General features: G+C 42.7%; 1 protein-coding gene across 2 annotated transcripts in view; it reads right to left on the reverse strand.

Moving 5' to 3' along the window:
- chl1b (cell adhesion molecule L1-like b) overlaps window positions 1-17,861 on the reverse strand; it is a 110,311-nt gene that overhangs the window by 49,771 nt on the left and 42,679 nt on the right. For both annotated transcript variants that reach the window (XM_084063605.1, XM_084063606.1), the window contains exon 2: window positions 7,693-7,915. In XM_084063605.1, coding sequence (XP_083919731.1) covers window positions 7,693-7,837 — 145 coding nt within the window. In that variant the 5' untranslated portion in view covers window positions 7,838-7,915. The remainder of the gene's footprint in view (window positions 1-7,692; window positions 7,916-17,861) is intronic.

Genomic DNA, 17,861 nt, shown 5'->3' on the forward strand with positions numbered 1-17,861 from the left:
AATAGCCCAACGAAATCTAAAAATGACACATGCGTTCCCGGTCTTAAAGAGTTAAAGAGGCTACATCAACCAGTGTCAGTACAGTATGCATTGCTTTGAAAAAGAAAATAAAAAAATAGTTTGAACTGTTCTCCCTTTCACACCCTGAAGAGATGTTTCTGAATAATTCAGTGCTAGAATACATGTTACCAAGGAAACTGTTGGATATACTCAGCTGTGGCACAACAGGGAAAAGAAACCGGATTCTAAACAAGATAACGGGTGTAAATAAATCCATCATAGATGGATTTTACTCTTGCTTTTAGTGGTTCCCTGTAAATGTAGATTTAGTATTATCTTTCAATAGTGTTACGGCCAGGGGGCCGTTGGTATTATTATTAGTATTATTATTAGGTTATTATTTGTTATTGGTTCTGTTATGTTTGTTTGTTTCTATATCCTATATAGTAGGCCTAAGAGTTACAACAGAATGAGTGAGGGCGCTGGCCTGGGCGTTGGCTGCTATCACTCATTGACAATCTCAGTCGTCCTGTGGCATGGGGGCGTGGCTTGACGACGGATCGGCACGTGGGGAGTGATCACCCCCACGGATTGGCCTGCTCGCTTCGTTTCCATGGTTACGACTGACAGACCGGCTGCCGTTCTTCTACAAAGGCTCATTCGTATCTGACACTTGTTGGGGGAAACATCCAGCACTTACTAGTGTGAGCGGAGACTCTGTCCCTCCTTTCCCCCACCACCTATTCTATGAACTACCAATGACTATGGTGCCTTAGAGCTCCTCGTGAGGAGGCTTCTGTTCTGTTTTGTTTAGTTTGTCATTTGTTATTGGTTAGCCTGCTTTGTTCTTTGTTTCATTCCTTTGTTCATTTATTCATTCTCATATTTTGTAGTATTCATTTGTTCTGTTATTTGTTTCAAGTTACTAAAACATATTGTATTCAGCATTACTCCCTACTCCTGCCTGTTTGTGAGTAATAAATACAATTTAATTCATTCAAGTGCTGTGGTTTCCGTCATTATGTTGCGATCCTTAGACTAGACCTAAAGGGTCGTAACATAATTGGGGGCTCGTCCAGTCCAGTTTGTGTGGTGGTTTGGGTCGGATCCAGGCCATTACACAAACTGGGTTCTCGGTTGGCGTGAAAAAGACACAAAAAAAAAAAAAAGTTTTTTTTTTTTCCGTTAGGCTAATTAATTATTTTGATTAAGCTAAGGCAATCATTATTGGTTAAAGTAAGTAGCAATAGTAGGGTGGTTGCGGGGTGAAAGAGGTATATTTTGCTTTAAAAGAAAGATTGGCAGGTAGTATATTGTACTATTCGGGGTATAATCATGTCCTCTGGTCAGGTAGAAGTAGTACAAGTCCTCACTGATGAACACTTAAGCCAGTGCACAAAAGTAGAACTGATGGCCATAGCAAAAGATTACAAGATCAATATTTTGGCTGGGGCCCGAAAGGCAGAGATACAGGCCAGTGTGTCGCAGCGACTAAAGGAGAGGGGCATCCTGGAATCGTCAGAAGCAGCGGCGGTGAGTATATCTGGGGGTGTAGCTGGGGGGGAGCCAGACACTCTCTCGGCAGCCCCTGGAGGCCATGGGGGTGCGGATCTCCATGGCTCAGACTCTGATTCCGAACCAGAACCGCCTGAAATGTCTGAGCAAAAACAACCAGTAGCTGAGGGGGATATGGGTGATCTAGGAGTAGCCCTCCGCCTCCGAGAGGTGGAGCTCCAGATGAAGCGGCTCGAGCTCCAAACCGCGGAGGTTAACCTCCAGCGGCAGAGCAAGGAGCTCGAGTTGTTTCATTTGCGGGTGAGGCTTGACTCTGACCGGTCACCTGCCTCTCAGCCTGTAGCTGCGACGGGATCCAGTCCCCTCCCTGAGCGCGCTGAGCCTGTCTTTGATATCACGAGGCATATTAACTTAGTGCCTCCCTTTAAGGAGAAGGAGATAGATTCCTATTTTCATGCATTTGAACGTATAGCAGCAACTGTGAAATGGCCCAGAAATATGTGGAGCTTATTGGTGCAGTGTAAATTAGTGGGCAAGGCCCAGGAGGTTTGTACTAGTCTATCCATTGACCAGAGTTTGGATTATGAAATTGTTAAGGCAACAATTCTTCGGGCGTATGAATTGGTCCCTGAGGCATATCGCCAAAAATTTAGAACTACTGAAAAAACTGCCAATCAAACTCACGTTGAATTTGCACAGGAGAAGTGTGTGCAATTTCAAAAGTGGCGTAAAGCAAGTAAAGTATACAATTTTGACCAGCTCTGCGAGCTAATTTTGTTAGAGGAGTTTAAGTCATGTCTGCCAGAGAGAGTTGTAGTGTACCTGAATGAGCGAAAAGTTGAAACTATCGCCAAGGCTGCAATTAGTGCAGATGAATTTGTGTTGTCTCACCGTCCAATTTTTCCATCAGGGCGGCGCGAAAGCGGCCCGAATGGAAAACCTGGGAAACATTACCACAAGAGAAGGTCCTCAAAAAGCCCGCCTCCCTCTGGCAATAGTAGCCGTGCCTCTTCGGAGGCTAGAGAGTGCTTCTATTGCCATGAGAAGGGGCATCTCATTTCTCGGTGCCCTACGCTCCTGCAGCGCAAAGATAATCAGAGCTCAGATTCTCCTAAAAAATCAAAAGGTGTGGGTTTTGTGCGCTCTATTTCTCCGTCTCCACTTGGTTCAGGTGAGCCTGTCCAGGCAGAGACGGACGAGTGCTTTGGCCCATTCCTTTTAAAAGGTACAGTTGCGCTGTCGGAAAGTGAAGATGAGCAGGTCCCCATTGTCATGTTGCGTGATACGGGGGCTTCTCAGTCTTTGATTTTACGCAGTGCTCTGCCCTTTTCAAATAGGTCCTTTTGTGGCTCTGATGCGCTGTTGCTTGGGGTAGAAATGAGTTCGTTACGCGCGCCACTGCATAACATCTTTTTGCGCTCGCCTCTTGTGTCAGGTTTTGTGCAGGTCGGTACACGAGATTGTTTACCTGTGAACGGTGTTACTTTAATTCTCGGTAATGATCTGGCAGGGGAGAAGGTTTTTCCGACGCCAGAGGTTACTGAGAATCCGGTGATTGACTTAAACCATTTTGATTCTGTATGTGGGGGACCACACACTGTGTTCCCTGCCTGTGCGGTGACCCGTGCGCAGGCACGGAAATTTGATGATGTGTTAAGTTTGAACGATTCGTTCTTATTTTCTGAAAAGCCACTGAGTGTTCCTGCACACGAATCCAAGCAGAGAGTGGGTGATAGGTTGTTGCCCATTAAGGCCGAGTTTGTGTTTGATGTGAACAGAGAATCATTCATGCTGGCGCAACAGAATGATCCGTCTCTCGCTATATGTTGGGCTGCAGCTCGTACAGGTGACACGAGCTGCCCATATAGTGAGGAGGACGGCCTTCTGGTGCGTAAGTGGTATCCGCCTGTTGTAGGTAATTTGGAGTGGAATTCGGTGCAACAAATTGTTGTACCTCAGGCCTTTCGATCTCAAATTTTGAGTTTGGCGCATGATAATTTTTCGGGGCATCTGGGTGTTCGAAAAACTTATCATCGCATTCTTCGGTATTTTTATTGGCCAGGATTGAAATCCGCGGTGGCCGATTTTTGTCGCTCCTGTCATGTGTGCCAGGTTACAGGAAAACCTAACCAGGTTATTCCTCCCGCTCCGTTGAGACCAATCCCAATCATTCAAGAACCATTTGAACATATTATCATAGACTGTGTAGGCCCATTGCCTAAGACAAAGTCTGGTCACCAATACTTATTGACTGTGATGTGCGCGGCTACTCGCTATCCGGAGGCGTTCCCGTTACGCACGTTAAAGGCTAAAGTGGTGATTAAGGCTTTGACTAATTTTTTTTCTATTTTCGGCCTACCGAAAATAATTCAATCGGATCAAGGAAGTAATTTCACCTCCAAAGTGTTTGCGCAGGTGATATCCTCTCTTTCTATCAAACACAGACAGTCCAGTGCTTACCATCCACAGTCCCAGGGCGCGCTTGAGCGTTTTCATCAAACGCTTAAGTCGATGATGAAGAAGTACTGTTCTGAGACGGGAAAAGCGTGGGATGAGGGTTTGCCCTTTCTTATGTTAGCTATTAGGGAGAGTGTGCAGGAGTCGCTTGGCTTCAGTCCTGCCGAACTAGTTTTCGGCCACAGTGTGCGTGGTCCTCTCCATGCGTTTAGAGATGGCCTGTTGTGTGACCCAGCTAGTCCAGCCACAAATGTGTTGGATTATGTGTCCAAGTTTCGTGAGCGCCTGCACAAAGCTCGAGAGACAGCCCGCAGTGCGTTGTCTGAATCTCAGGATCAGATGAAAGAAAATTTTGACAGAAAGGCTGTAAAGAGGGATTTTCGAGTAGGAGATAAAGTTCTGGTCCTCCTCCCAATCCCTAGTTCTGCCTTTCAAGCAAAATTTTGTGGTCCTTATGTGATAGAGGAAAAACTTAGTGAGACAGACTATGTGGTTAAAACACCAGAACGTAGAAAGAAGACCAGGGTCTGTCATGTGAATATGCTCAAGTCATACTGTGATCGCGCCGAGAGCGCATCTCCAGTCTCACCCGCTGTTGTTGCCTCGGTGGCATTCGTTGCGCCCTCGCTTTATTCCCCCGAAAGTGATGGCTTACGTGCAAAAAACTCCTCTGGCTTACGTTTGCAAAACTCTGACGTGGTGGCAAATTTGCCCAATTTTTTGCACCATTTAGATGAGCGCGCACAAGCAGATATTATTTCTTTAATTAAAGATAATCCCGCTCTGTTTTCAGACACTCCCTCCCGTACTAATGTCCTTTCTCACGACGTAGACGTAGGTGTTAACCCCCCAATCAAACAACATGCATACAGGGTTAACCCTACTAAACGTGCTCTTTTTAAGAAAGAGATTAATTATCTGTTAGAGAACGGACTGGCTGTGCCCAGCTCTAGTGCGTGGAGTTCACCATGTTTGCTTGTGCCTAAATCTGATGGTAGCCAGCGTTTTTGTACTGATTTCAGAAAAGTTAATAATGTGACAAAAGCTGATTCCTACCCGCTGCCTCGCATGGAGGATTGTGTGGACAGGGTTGGTTCTGCTAAATTTGTTACTAAACTTGATTTACTCAAAGGCTATTGGCAAGTCCCTTTGAGCCGGCGTGCGTCTGATATTTCTGCTTTTGTGACACCCGATGGTTTTTATCAGTACACTGTAATGCCATTCGGGCTTCGAAATGCACCCGCCACATTCCAAAGGTTAATGCACACTGTTCTTAACGGGATAGAGAACTGTGAAGTGTATTTGGATGATGTTGTTGCGTTTTCAGAGACTTGGTCTGAGCATATTCACATTTTAAAATTGATTTTTGAGAGGTTGACAGAGGCCAGCCTCACATTGAACTTGGCCAAGTGCGAGTTTGGGTGTGCTACGGTTACATATCTTGGCAGGCAGGTAGGTCAAGGTCAGGTCCGCGCAGTAAATGCAAAAATTCAAGCAATACTTGAGTATCCGGCGCCCAAAACGAGGCGTGAGCTCCGCAGATTTCTCGGAATGGCCGGTTATTATCGCGGCTTTTGCAAAAATTTTGCTGCGATAGTTGTGCCGTTAACTGACCTGACCAGTGTTAAAAAACCATTTGTGTGGTCACCTGCTTGTCAACTTTCTTTTGAATCCTGCAAGGCGCTCCTCTGCAGTACCCCTGTGCTGGCAGCCCCAAACTTCGACCAGCCATTCAAACTTGAGGTGGATGCCAGCGCCGGCGGAGCCGGTGCGGTGTTACTGCAGGAGGACGCACAAGGTATCGATCATCCCATCTGCTACTATTCGAAAAAATTCAATGCGCCACAAGGCAATTACAGTACTGTGGAAAAGGAGGCTCTGGCCTTACTGCTAGCATTACAATTCTTTGAAGTGTATGTCGGCTCAAGCCCTTTACCTGTTCTTGTTTATACGGATCACAATCCATTGGTTTTTTTGAAACAAATGCAAAATTCGAATCAGAGGCTCATGAGGTGGTCGTTACTGGTGCAAGATTTCAATATTGAGATTCGCCATAAAAAAGGCGTCGATAATGTGTTGGCTGATGCCCTCTCACGTGTGTAAAGTAAACCTTAGGGTTAAGGTGTAAACCCATGCTAGAGAAAACCTCTGGGGGAGGAAGTTCTCTCTAGGATGGGGGGTGTTACGGCCAGGGGGCCGTTGGTATTATTATTAGTATTATTATTAGGTTATTATTTGTTATTGGTTCTGTTATGTTTGTTTGTTTCTATATCCTATATAGTAGGCCTAAGAGTTACAACAGAATGAGTGAGGGCGCTGGCCTGGGCGTTGGCTGCTATCACTCATTGACAATCTCAGTCGTCCTGTGGCATGGGGGCGTGGCTTGACGACGGATCGGCACGTGGGGAGTGATCACCCCCACGGATTGGCCTGCTCGCTTCGTTTCCATGGTTACGACTGACAGACCGGCTGCCGTTCTTCTACAAAGGCTCATTCGTATCTGACACTTGTTGGGGGAAACATCCAGCACTTACTAGTGTGAGCGGAGACTCTGTCCCTCCTTTCCCCCACCACCTATTCTATGAACTACCAATGACTATGGTGCCTTAGAGCTCCTCGTGAGGAGGCTTCTGTTCTGTTTTGTTTAGTTTGTCATTTGTTATTGGTTAGCCTGCTTTGTTCTTTGTTTCATTCCTTTGTTCATTTATTCATTCTCATATTTTGTAGTATTCATTTGTTCTGTTATTTGTTTCAAGTTACTAAAACATATTGTATTCAGCATTACTCCCTACTCCTGCCTGTTTGTGAGTAATAAATACAATTTAATTCATTCAAGTGCTGTGGTTTCCGTCATTATGTTGCGATCCTTAGACTAGACCTAAAGGGTCGTAACAAATAGGTAGAGTCTGTGTGGTTCCTTATTAACCTAAATAGGTGACAGGTGTGTCTTTTTCAAATACTTTCAAGATTTTTCAAAAATGTTCAAAAATATTAGATGTACAAGCTTGTAAATCACTGTTCTAAATCCTAAGAGTTTTCTGAAAAAAAGTATGTTGCTATATATAGCTAAAATCTAAAATGACACAGATGCATTCCGGGTTTTAATGGGTTAAAGGAACATTTCACCCACAAATGATTAGCTTTTCCATCTATTACTCTACCCACGAAGCCTCGGATTCATTGAGAATTTTCGTTTGTGTCGCATTCCTTCACGGTGAATGGGTCCAAGATTAGCAACAGAAAAAGTAGGCTATATAAAAAATCTGCATAGAAAGTAAAAAAAACTACTTCCATGTCTTTTGTATCCAGTCTGTGTCCTCGTTACCTCCAAGACAAAGATTTTTTTGCTGAAACTTTACTGCTTAACACAGTTCCAGGGTTAACACAGTTCCAGGATAAACAGGCTCATGCATGAATGAGACGCGCACACGAGCATGCTCGTGTGTGTGTGTGTGTGTGTGTGTGTGTGTGTGTGTGTGTGTGTGTGTGGGGGTGTGTGTGTGTGTGTACGCAGGTCACATTGAACCCCACCACACGCACGCACCAGACGCGCTCCTCGTTCGTGCATGGACACTGTTTACACCGGAACTGTTTTAAATGGTCCAAAGTAGAGCGTAAATGCTGTGGAAGTAATGCAGGACACGCACTGAAACAAGACACATGCCCCCCCCTCTCCCCCCCCCCCCTCAAACGCTCTATAGGAAGGAAGTTGGCACTCACCCTCCAACGGGATGTCAATGGCGGCAGTGAGGTGAAAGGCACAAATACAGCAGACAATGCTCAGCAGGGCAACTAATCCATGGCTCGTCTTTGATGACCTCGTGGGCCCGACGCGGCTGAGGCAGATGGCGATCTGGGAGTTCATGATGAGAGTTAACAAGTGCTGCTTGCTCTCTGCACACTCCTCAGTTCATCTCTATGGCACGCCGGAGAGATGTGAGACCTGAAAGACACACAGACAGACATAGTAGCAGTGGTGTAAAGTAACAAAGTACATTTACTCAAGTACTGTACTTTTTACCACAGCATGAATTTTACCACGCATCACGACGCGTTGTGAGCTTGTAGATCTGCTATTTTCAAGCATTTTTGTTGCGAACGCAGAACAAGGAGGCGCCGCGCAAGTGGAGCTTACTATGACACCGTGCTCGGCTTGTGAGTGTCTCTGTCTCTCTGTGTGCAGTATGTGTGCACTGCCTGTGTGCAGTCAAGTAAATGTCCAATATAGACGTACCATACATCAAATGAAAGGTCTTTGAAAACTGAACACACCTGTCAAGGTTGTGTTTAAGCCCGCCCCTTCCCCCGGAAGCCACGCCCCGGAGAAGGCTCCTAAAAACTCCCCATTGAAACCCCATGTTAAATGAAAAGTGCCCGAATCGCTCCCAAACTTTTTCTACCCCCCCTAAGTGGGGGTCTACGAACAAATACTTCGGGCTCGGATTTTGGCTCCGCCCCCCGGAAGTGGGTGAAACAGGCACCTCAAACACTTTGTTGAATTGTTCAGAAACATTCAAAGTTTTTTTTTTGTGAATTTGTATTTTTCTAAGATGCTCCTTTTAACGCGGAATTTCTTTGTATTTTTTTTTTTTTTTTATTGGTTACTTTTTTTCAAATATTTTTTTTTTTATTCATTTTTTTTTTTATTTTCGTTCGCCTCCCGCGTTTGCGCGTCTTACTTGTACTTTTACTTTTGGTATACTTTAAAGGTAGGGTAAGTGATTTGCTTTAGTTAAAATAAGTGTTAAATAGCTCTATATTCTGATAGTACTCATTGCTATAGAGTGTTTGTTCAGTATTAGGAGTCTCCATGTCTCTCCACCTCTTTATTAAACAGAAAATGCATTTTCGTTTCAGTTTCAGTTTAATTTCCAATGTTATCCAACCAGGACAGAGAACTCAATCAGGATACAGATTAAACAAGTGAAATTGGAAGTGATGACACTAAGAAATGAGCAGGCAAAATTGGAACTGGAACACTATACAAATTAAGCTTAAAAATGGGTACTTTCTCCTGATTGGCTGAGATTTTGACACCTACCGAAAAATGTATTTTCTGTTTATTAAAGAGCTGGAGAGACAGGGAGACATCTGTTACTGAACAAACACTCTATAGCAATACCTACCTTTAGTACATTTAGATACCAATACTTTTGTACTTTTACTCCAGTCCTGAATTCAGGACTTTTTACTTGTACAGTAACAGTGCACTTCTACATTGCGGTATTGATATTTTTACTTAAGTAAAATATTTGAGTACTTTTTCCACACCATGAATCTCCTTTTCACCTTTTGCAGACAGTTATGAGAAAACCCCCCCCACACACACACACACACACACACACACACACACACACACACACACACACACACACACACACACACACACACACACACACACACACACACACACACACACACACACACACACACACACACACACACACACACACACACACACACACACCAAATCCCCCGTGACTTGTAGCTCTGCTGCCTCTCTGCTCAGCCAGGTGTAGCCAGGCAGCCACAACACAGCAGCCCCACTAGCATCAGCACAGAGGGCACACATTCTGCTGCTATGTCAAAAATACTGAGGAAATACACATAGGAAAAAAAGAGAGAAAAGGAAAAAAAAGACAAGGAAAAATCATATCAAAGGCTATCAGCCGTTCCCCAGGGACTCGGTTTGTTTTCCAGTTTTGATGTCTGTTGGTGTATGTGTGGCAGAGGGTGTTTTTTTTTCCTTTTTCTTTTCCAAGCACAAGAGCAGAAATAAAGAAATAAATGCAGCAGCCTGTGGATATATTAACCCTTCAAGACCGGGAACGCATCTGTGTCATTTGAAGATTTCTTTGGCTATTCAAAAATAGCAGATCTACAAGCTCATAGCGCGGCACCGAGTGCCACGCTATGAGCTTGTAGATCTGCTATTTTTGAAAAATGTGTGCAAATCTTTGAATATTGTATTTTTAACTCCGTTACAACTTCTGGGGGGTCCCTGGAACAAAATATTTTGAGATGGGGGTCCATGGCCAAATACATTTTTGAGAACCACTGATATTATAACAAACACGATTTTTCAAAAAAAAAAGTTGAATGCCGAGAAGCAAAGATTTGAATGACTTAATGTTCACTTTAAAAATACATTATTCAAAGAATTGTACATATTTTTCACAATTTTTCAAAAAATAGCAGATCTACAAGCTCATATCGCGGCACTCGGTGCCGCGATATGAGCTTGTATATCTGCTATTTTTTGAATAGCCAAATAAATCTTAAAATTACACAGGTGCGTCCCCGGTCTTAATGGGTTAATGCTCGACAGATGTTCCAAAAAAGTGGAGAAAAAAAAGAGAATCCATTTACAAACTGAAACTGAGCCAAGAAAGAATTTTAAAACACAGATCTACCCTTTTCAGCCAAGCATGCATTCTGAAAACACAAAAGTGATTAGTGATGCGGCTGCATATTTATAATCTATTATAACTCTGAACAGAGCTGGAGGAGAAGTTTGAAGTAGAGCTAGTAATAGGACTGTCTACCCCCCCCCCCCCCCCCGCCCCCCAACCACCTCCACCACCCGGGCAAGAGGCAAAGCAATGTGCACTGGATAATTTCCAGTGGTGGAAAAAGTACTAATTACTGCAATGTAGAAATACTCTGTTACAAGTAAAAGTCCCTAATTCAAAATGTACTTGAGTAAAAGTACAAAAGTATTGGTATCAAAGTGTACTTAAAAGCACCAAAAGTAAAAATGACTCTATGCAGAATGTCCCATTTCAAGTTTTCAAATGTATAAAAATCTTTTGAAAATAGCAGATCTATAAGCTCACAATGCGTCGCATCGTGCCACATTGTGAGCACGTAGATCGGTTATTTTCGAATGGCCTAAATGTATATAGGGCTGAAGTGGTTAACACATTGCCTGCCAGAGTTTTTTCAGATTTTTAGCTGTTGCCTGCCAGGGTTTTGCCATGTTTTTGGTACCTGTTCGCGTAGCCACAGATTTTTTTCCTCCAGTATGATTGATCCCCAGATGGTTTCTAATCACAGATGAGATTCAGGTGTGGTTTCACAAATGTCAACGAGGTCATTTTGACCTCGTTGACATGTTTGGTTGATGTTTCAATATAGCTCAAAAGCAGTAGTTTTAAACCAAAAAACAAAGTGAATTGTTTGTCCGTTTGAATTTTAACATTGAAGTGAATGGAGCAGCAAATCTTCGAACATTTTTAGCTCCTAATCTGTTCATAATTCGACAAGGGTTGAAATTATAAAAAAATGCAAAAAAAAAAAAAAAAAATTTTTTTTTTTCCCTTTTTTCCAAAGACGTATATATACGTCATTGGCAGGCAACAGCTGATTTCTAAATGACGTATATATACGTCTTAGGCAGGCAATGTGTTAATGTATGTTTTGTAATAATAATACAAATCTACAAAGTAACTATAAAGTAACTACAAAGTAACTAGTAACTAGTAAAGTTTTCAAGTAAATAGAGTGGAGTAAAAGTACAATATTTGGATCCGAGATGTAGTGGAGTAGAAGTATTGGAAAAGTATTGGAAATTGGAAATACTCCAGTAAAGTACAAATACCTCAAAATTGTACTTAACTACAGTGCTTAAGTAAATGTACTTAGTTACTTTCCACCACTGATCATGTCCCAACTAACAGACGGCCAAGAGGCCATAATGAGCCCCGGAGCACCTTACAAGTGTACTAAGGCCCGGGAATCGGAAAGCCAACATCTTAACCAAAAGGCTAAAGGAACATTCCCCCTCTTATAGCTGTGGGTGCTTTTTGTGGTCATCAGGCAGAGGATCTGAGCCACTACTGCTACATTAGCATAACGTCACCGTCGGGAGAGAAACCTTGTATCTCCATATTTAAACGTTCTTTATTAATGCTCTACTTTGTCGTACGATAGTGTCACCTGTCACGCAAAAGTAGCAAAAGTAGCAAAAGTAGCAAAAATAGCCGCTCTAGAAGCTCACAACACGTCGCATCGCGACGTGTTGTGAGCTTCTAGATCGGCTATTTTTGCTATTTGTTTGAAAGTGAAAGTGGTCAAGTGTGTCTGTGGGTTTTATCAATATTGAAAACAAAGCGGGGACTCGCAACTCACTGTTTGAATGCTCCACGTTTGTATTTGCGACAAACAGCAGATACGACGTTTCGACCGTTTCGGTCTTTTTCAAGTATATGATATTATAATATTTTATAAATATTGAACCGATGAAAAGTATTAACAAATAATAACCACATTGGAGCACAGGTTCTTTTTTCCCTCCATTTTCTGAAAAGAAAGGTTTTTGGACATACAAGGTTTCCACCCGACAGTGAGGATAAAGGAAAAACAGCAAAGAGCAGGATCTTTCTCCACAACGCTCAGCAGAACAACCTCCAGTGTGTCAGTAGATTAGTCTTCCTTATGCTGGCTGTGACCCAGCTCATTAGGTCATTCTAGTCTAATTAGTTAAAACACAGACTACTGGAGCTATAGCCACAAAAAAAGAAAGAAAAAGAAAAGAAAAGAAAAAAAGAAAATAATGAAATAAGTGCTAAATATCTGGAAGTGAAATGTTAATATATTATGATCTAAGTAGTGAGAGTCAGCGGGGGAGTCAGTCTTCACAGTGGAAATGGAAATAGCATAACAGGGGTCTGGTTAATTATACAGCTGTAATGTCAAACAATTTACATTGTGTTAATGTCTGTTTATTCCAGTAACCGTAAATCAGATACAGGATACATAACGGTTACATTCTCCAATAGCTTCCCCATGTAGATTAATCCATTCAATCCGGGAAAGCAACTGTGACATTTTTAGATTTTAGCGTTGGCTATTCAAAAAATAGCAGATATACAAGCTCACAGCGCGTCACTTCGTGCCGCGCTGCAAGCTTGTATATCTGCTATTTTTTCCCGCAATTTTGTAACCCTTATTTTTCACCCAGTGCCAATTTTCTAAGTGATCCTGGGCGCTACACTCCCCTCACCAGCCTATAGGGAGGCCAGGGCCGAGCTCATGCCTCCTTCAATGCATGAGAGCCAACTGACCTTCTTATCACCTGACAGGGGGGAGTTTCCCCGGTTGGACGTAGCGCGTGGAAGGAACACGTTATGGGGGGAGGCGTTATAGCGACCAGGATTACTACATGTTTTTGTGAGGGTATTAACTACCATGAGAGACACGGGGAGAACATGCAGAGCACATCTGCTATTTCTTTTACCTTTTTTTTTTTGAAAAAAAATTTTTTTTTTTCCCTTTTTTCCAAAGACGTATATATACGTCATTGGCAGGCAACAGCTGATTTCTAAATGACGTATATATACGTCTTAGGCAGGCAATGTGTTAATGTATGTTTTGTAATAATAATACAAATCTACAAAGTAACTATAAAGTAACTACAAAGTAACTAGTAACTAGTAAAGTTTTCAAGTAAATAGAGTGGAGTAAAAGTACAATATTTGGATCCGAGATGTAGTGGAGTAGAAGTATTGGAAAAGTATTGGAAATTGGAAATACTCCAGTAAAGTACAAATACCTCAAAATTGTACTTAACTACAGTGCTTAAGTAAATGTACTTAGTTACTTTCCACCACTGATCATGTCCCAACTAACAGACGGCCAAGAGGCCATAATGAGCCCCGGAGCACCTTACAAGTGTACTAAGGCCCGGGAATCGGAAAGCCAACATCTTAACCAAAAGGCTAAAGGAACATTCCCCCTCTTATAGCTGTGGGTGCTTTTTGTGGTCATCAGGCAGAGGATCTGAGCCACTACTGCTACATTAGCATAACGTCACCGTCGGGAGAGAAACCTTGTATCTCCATATTTAAACGTTCTTTATTAATGCTCTACTTTGTCGTACGATAGTGTCACCTGTCACGCAAAAGTAGCAAAAGTAGCAAAAGTAGCAAAAATAGCCGCTCTAGAAGCTCACAACACGTCGCATCGCGACGTGTTGTGAGCTTCTAGATCGGCTATTTTTGCTATTTGTTTGAAAGTGAAAGTGGTCAAGTGTGTCTGTGGGTTTTATCAATATTGAAAACAAAGCGGGGACTCGCAACTCACTGTTTGAATGCTCCACGTTTGTATTTGCGACAAACAGCAGATACGACGTTTCGACCGTTTCGGTCTTTTTCAAGTATATGATATTATAATATTTTATAAATATTGAACCGATGAAAAGTATTAACAAATAATAACCACATTGGAGCACAGGTTCTTTTTTCCCTCCATTTTCTGAAAAGAAAGGTTTTTGGACATACAAGGTTTCCACCCGACAGTGAGGATAAAGGAAAAACAGCAAAGAGCAGGATCTTTCTCCACAACGCTCAGCAGAACAACCTCCAGTGTGTCAGTAGATTAGTCTTCCTTATGCTGGCTGTGACCCAGCTCATTAGGTCATTCTAGTCTAATTAGTTAAAACACAGACTACTGGAGCTATAGCCACAAAAAAAGAAAGAAAAAGAAAAGAAAAGAAAAAAAGAAAATAATGAAATAAGTGCTAAATATCTGGAAGTGAAATGTTAATATATTATGATCTAAGTAGTGAGAGTCAGCGGGGGAGTCAGTCTTCACAGTGGAAATGGAAATAGCATAACAGGGGTCTGGTTAATTATACAGCTGTAATGTCAAACAATTTACATTGTGTTAATGTCTGTTTATTCCAGTAACCGTAAATCAGATACAGGATACATAACGGTTACATTCTCCAATAGCTTCCCCATGTAGATTAATCCATTCAATCCGGGAAAGCAACTGTGACATTTTTAGATTTTAGCGTTGGCTATTCAAAAAATAGCAGATATACAAGCTCACAGCGCGTCACTTCGTGCCGCGCTGCAAGCTTGTATATCTGCTATTTTTTCCCGCAATTTTGTAACCCTTATTTTTCACCCAGTGCCAATTTTCTAAGTGATCCTGGGCGCTACACTCCCCTCACCAGCCTATAGGGAGGCCAGGGCCGAGCTCATGCCTCCTTCAATGCATGAGAGCCAACTGACCTTCTTATCACCTGACAGGGGGGAGTTTCCCCGGTTGGACGTAGCGCGTGGAAGGAACACGTTATGGGGGGAGGCGTTATAGCGACCAGGATTACTACATGTTTTTGTGAGGGTATTAACTACCATGAGAGACACGGGGAGAACATGCAGAGCACATCTGCTATTTCTTTTACCTTTTTGTGTGAAAACTACTGATTTAGAAGGCATTTGTAGAATCGGCCTCAGGTCTTAATGGGTTAACTGCTGGGCCCTTTTGCATGGCTGCTCTAAACTGGTTCCATGAACCTGCTTGTGCTTTTTCCTAATCTCGCTGGGTAAAGAAATTCAATAGGAAACAGTGGGGTCAAATGTCAGATCAGGAGGAGTAATTGAATAATTGACCAGAGAACAAAGGAGTCGATTTGGTGGGTTCGCTGAGCGGCCCCGCTTTCAGATGGTTATGTATGCACCCTGAACTTTTCTGCCATGGCACATGTTAATGGTATTAGCTGCGTCTGGGGGCTTCATGACTCAATCTCGGCCGTTCTGACCCAACTTGCGACCCCCACCTGACCCAACCGACAGGCTCACCAACAAGGCAAGCGTCTCAGCGATGGCGATACATCTAGCCCTCTAAATCACAATACAGGCCCATTGACTTTATTTCCAACACGGAACTGACATAGTAATGTTATGATTTATGAGTCAAGGGAAAAAGGCCCGAGGCATTGTTTGGCTACAGTCTTAGCTCTGTCTTTTCCCACACCTTGTGATTTATGTTGATGCAACAACAGATTGGAATCAAAAAAGTAAGGCCCTGTACTAATTGGCTTTTGAGCTTTGGCTAGATTAAAGAGGAGGAGAGGATTTACAATCCCCGCAAGACAATGTTTTTTTTACACATTGCCCTATTGTTTTGTTGGCCAAAAGGCTTTAACCATCCTATAACACCACTTTAGATGGATTACAGTTTATTCAAACTGTGCTTGATCTCATGCCATCTGATTTAATTTGTTCTTCTCCCCCTCGTTAAGCGTTTAGTGGGAATCAACTTGGCCATCTGGTTGTATAGGGAGGTCTGCAGCGCTCTACTACTACTGGGAGCTATGATGTCTACATTGAAGTCATAGGGGTATTGGACCTATAAGATACACACAAGAGGGCCCCTCAGGCCTGCCCCGGTTTAAGACTGCAGGCTATCCTTAATCCCCACCCCCCCTTCAGCAGCAATCACTCCCCCGTCTGAGACTCATGAAACTGGCAGGAGGTTAAAAGCGGCTCAGTGAGGGAAGGGCCAATGTGAACCCTAACCTTGCTTAGCCAATCTCGGAGGGGACAGGAGCTGTAGAGTAGGGTAGATAGGGGAGTATGGAGAGGAGGATGTACCAATCTGGGCAAAGTAAAGTCTGGGTCCAGGCCTTAAAACTTCTCAAAATACATGAAAAACCCAGATTTTACTTTGCCCAGATTGGTATGTATTTTGACCGTGAGGCGTGTGTGTGCGTGTGCGTGTGTGTGTACTGTATATATATAAAAAAAAAAAATATATATATATATATATATATATATATATATATATATATATATATATATATATACATAATATGATGGAGAGCCCGTAGTTCCCCATCAATGTGTGAACCTGCAGGCTGAATTAAAGACCCCAACTTACTTTTTGGCACACTTATCTTCTTGGCATGCTTACAGTCCTCCCAACTCCCAAGACTCTTAATATTTCTGCCATCTGCTCTGGCACTGAAGCCTTAACCTTGACCTAGACACAAATGTACACTTCATAGTATGTAATGATACTGGGGACCAATGCTGTATCACTAGCATTTTAAGAAAACATCTACATCCTCAAATATTCATGTAGATAGGTCATATGCTGCATCAATGATTCAAGACTCCTAATTGGTAAAGGTGTGTGAAATGTCTTATGCGTTATTATTGTGCTTTTTTTTCTCTAAATCTAACGTACACTGTAAATGCTCATTAAACAATTTAGGTTATATGAAATGTAAAGCCCACTGTATACAGTGGGACTCATTAGCAAGCAAGTGCTGCCTCGTTCACACACACAACAAGGCTGCTCTGCACAACAGACAGGAAAGTGTGGGCCTAATGTAGTTTAATGGGCAAGCCTGTAATGGGATTAAAGCAGATCCTCTTCCTGTCAGCCTGCGTTAAAATATTCGCTTTGCTAAAGACCGGCAATGGGAAGACAGACAGCACCTCCAAACTTTTTCTCTCCCTCCCTACCGCATGATGATGCCCACCCCATCCGCAATGGATGACTAAAAGAACAATTAAAACAATGGCAGAGCTAGTTAACATTAAACAGGAAAAGGTGTGTGCCTGCCTGCCTCTTGATGTCTCTAATGACTGCGTTTCTTTCTTCGCGAGTTGTTTTGTTCCCTGTGTGTTCAATCAATTGCACATTTTGTTCAACAAAATTATTCACAGCGATTATCTGGCATTTAGTGTGTAACAAAGCTGCCTCTTCTCTGAAGCAGAGCGTTCAAAATTCTTTGTCGAAATATAGTGTGTAAAGGACAATCTGTACTCGTGGTTCTTTCATGCTGTGTGTTTTTTGGGGTTTTGGGCTCCCCCCCCCCCCCCCCCCCCCCACTTCCTCCTCAGAATTTGAAACAGAGCCTATTCTGACCTCTGGCAAAGACACTATCAGCATTCTACGACATGCTTGTGAATGCGGCTCGTTTATTATTAAAATTTCGAGCAGTGGGAGCAAAACAGAAACAAGACGCTAAATGAGATTAGGAAGCGGGAGAGATATTAACTCTTTAAGACCGGCATCTGTGAACGCATCTGTGTGTCATTTTTAGATTTCGTTGGGCTATTTAAAAATAGCAGATCTACAAGCTCATAGCG

This window comes from Gymnoscopelus microlampas (assembly GCF_963454915.1).
Source record: "Gymnoscopelus microlampas genome assembly, chromosome: 7".
Lineage (NCBI taxonomy): Eukaryota > Metazoa > Chordata > Actinopteri > Myctophiformes > Myctophidae > Gymnoscopelus > Gymnoscopelus microlampas.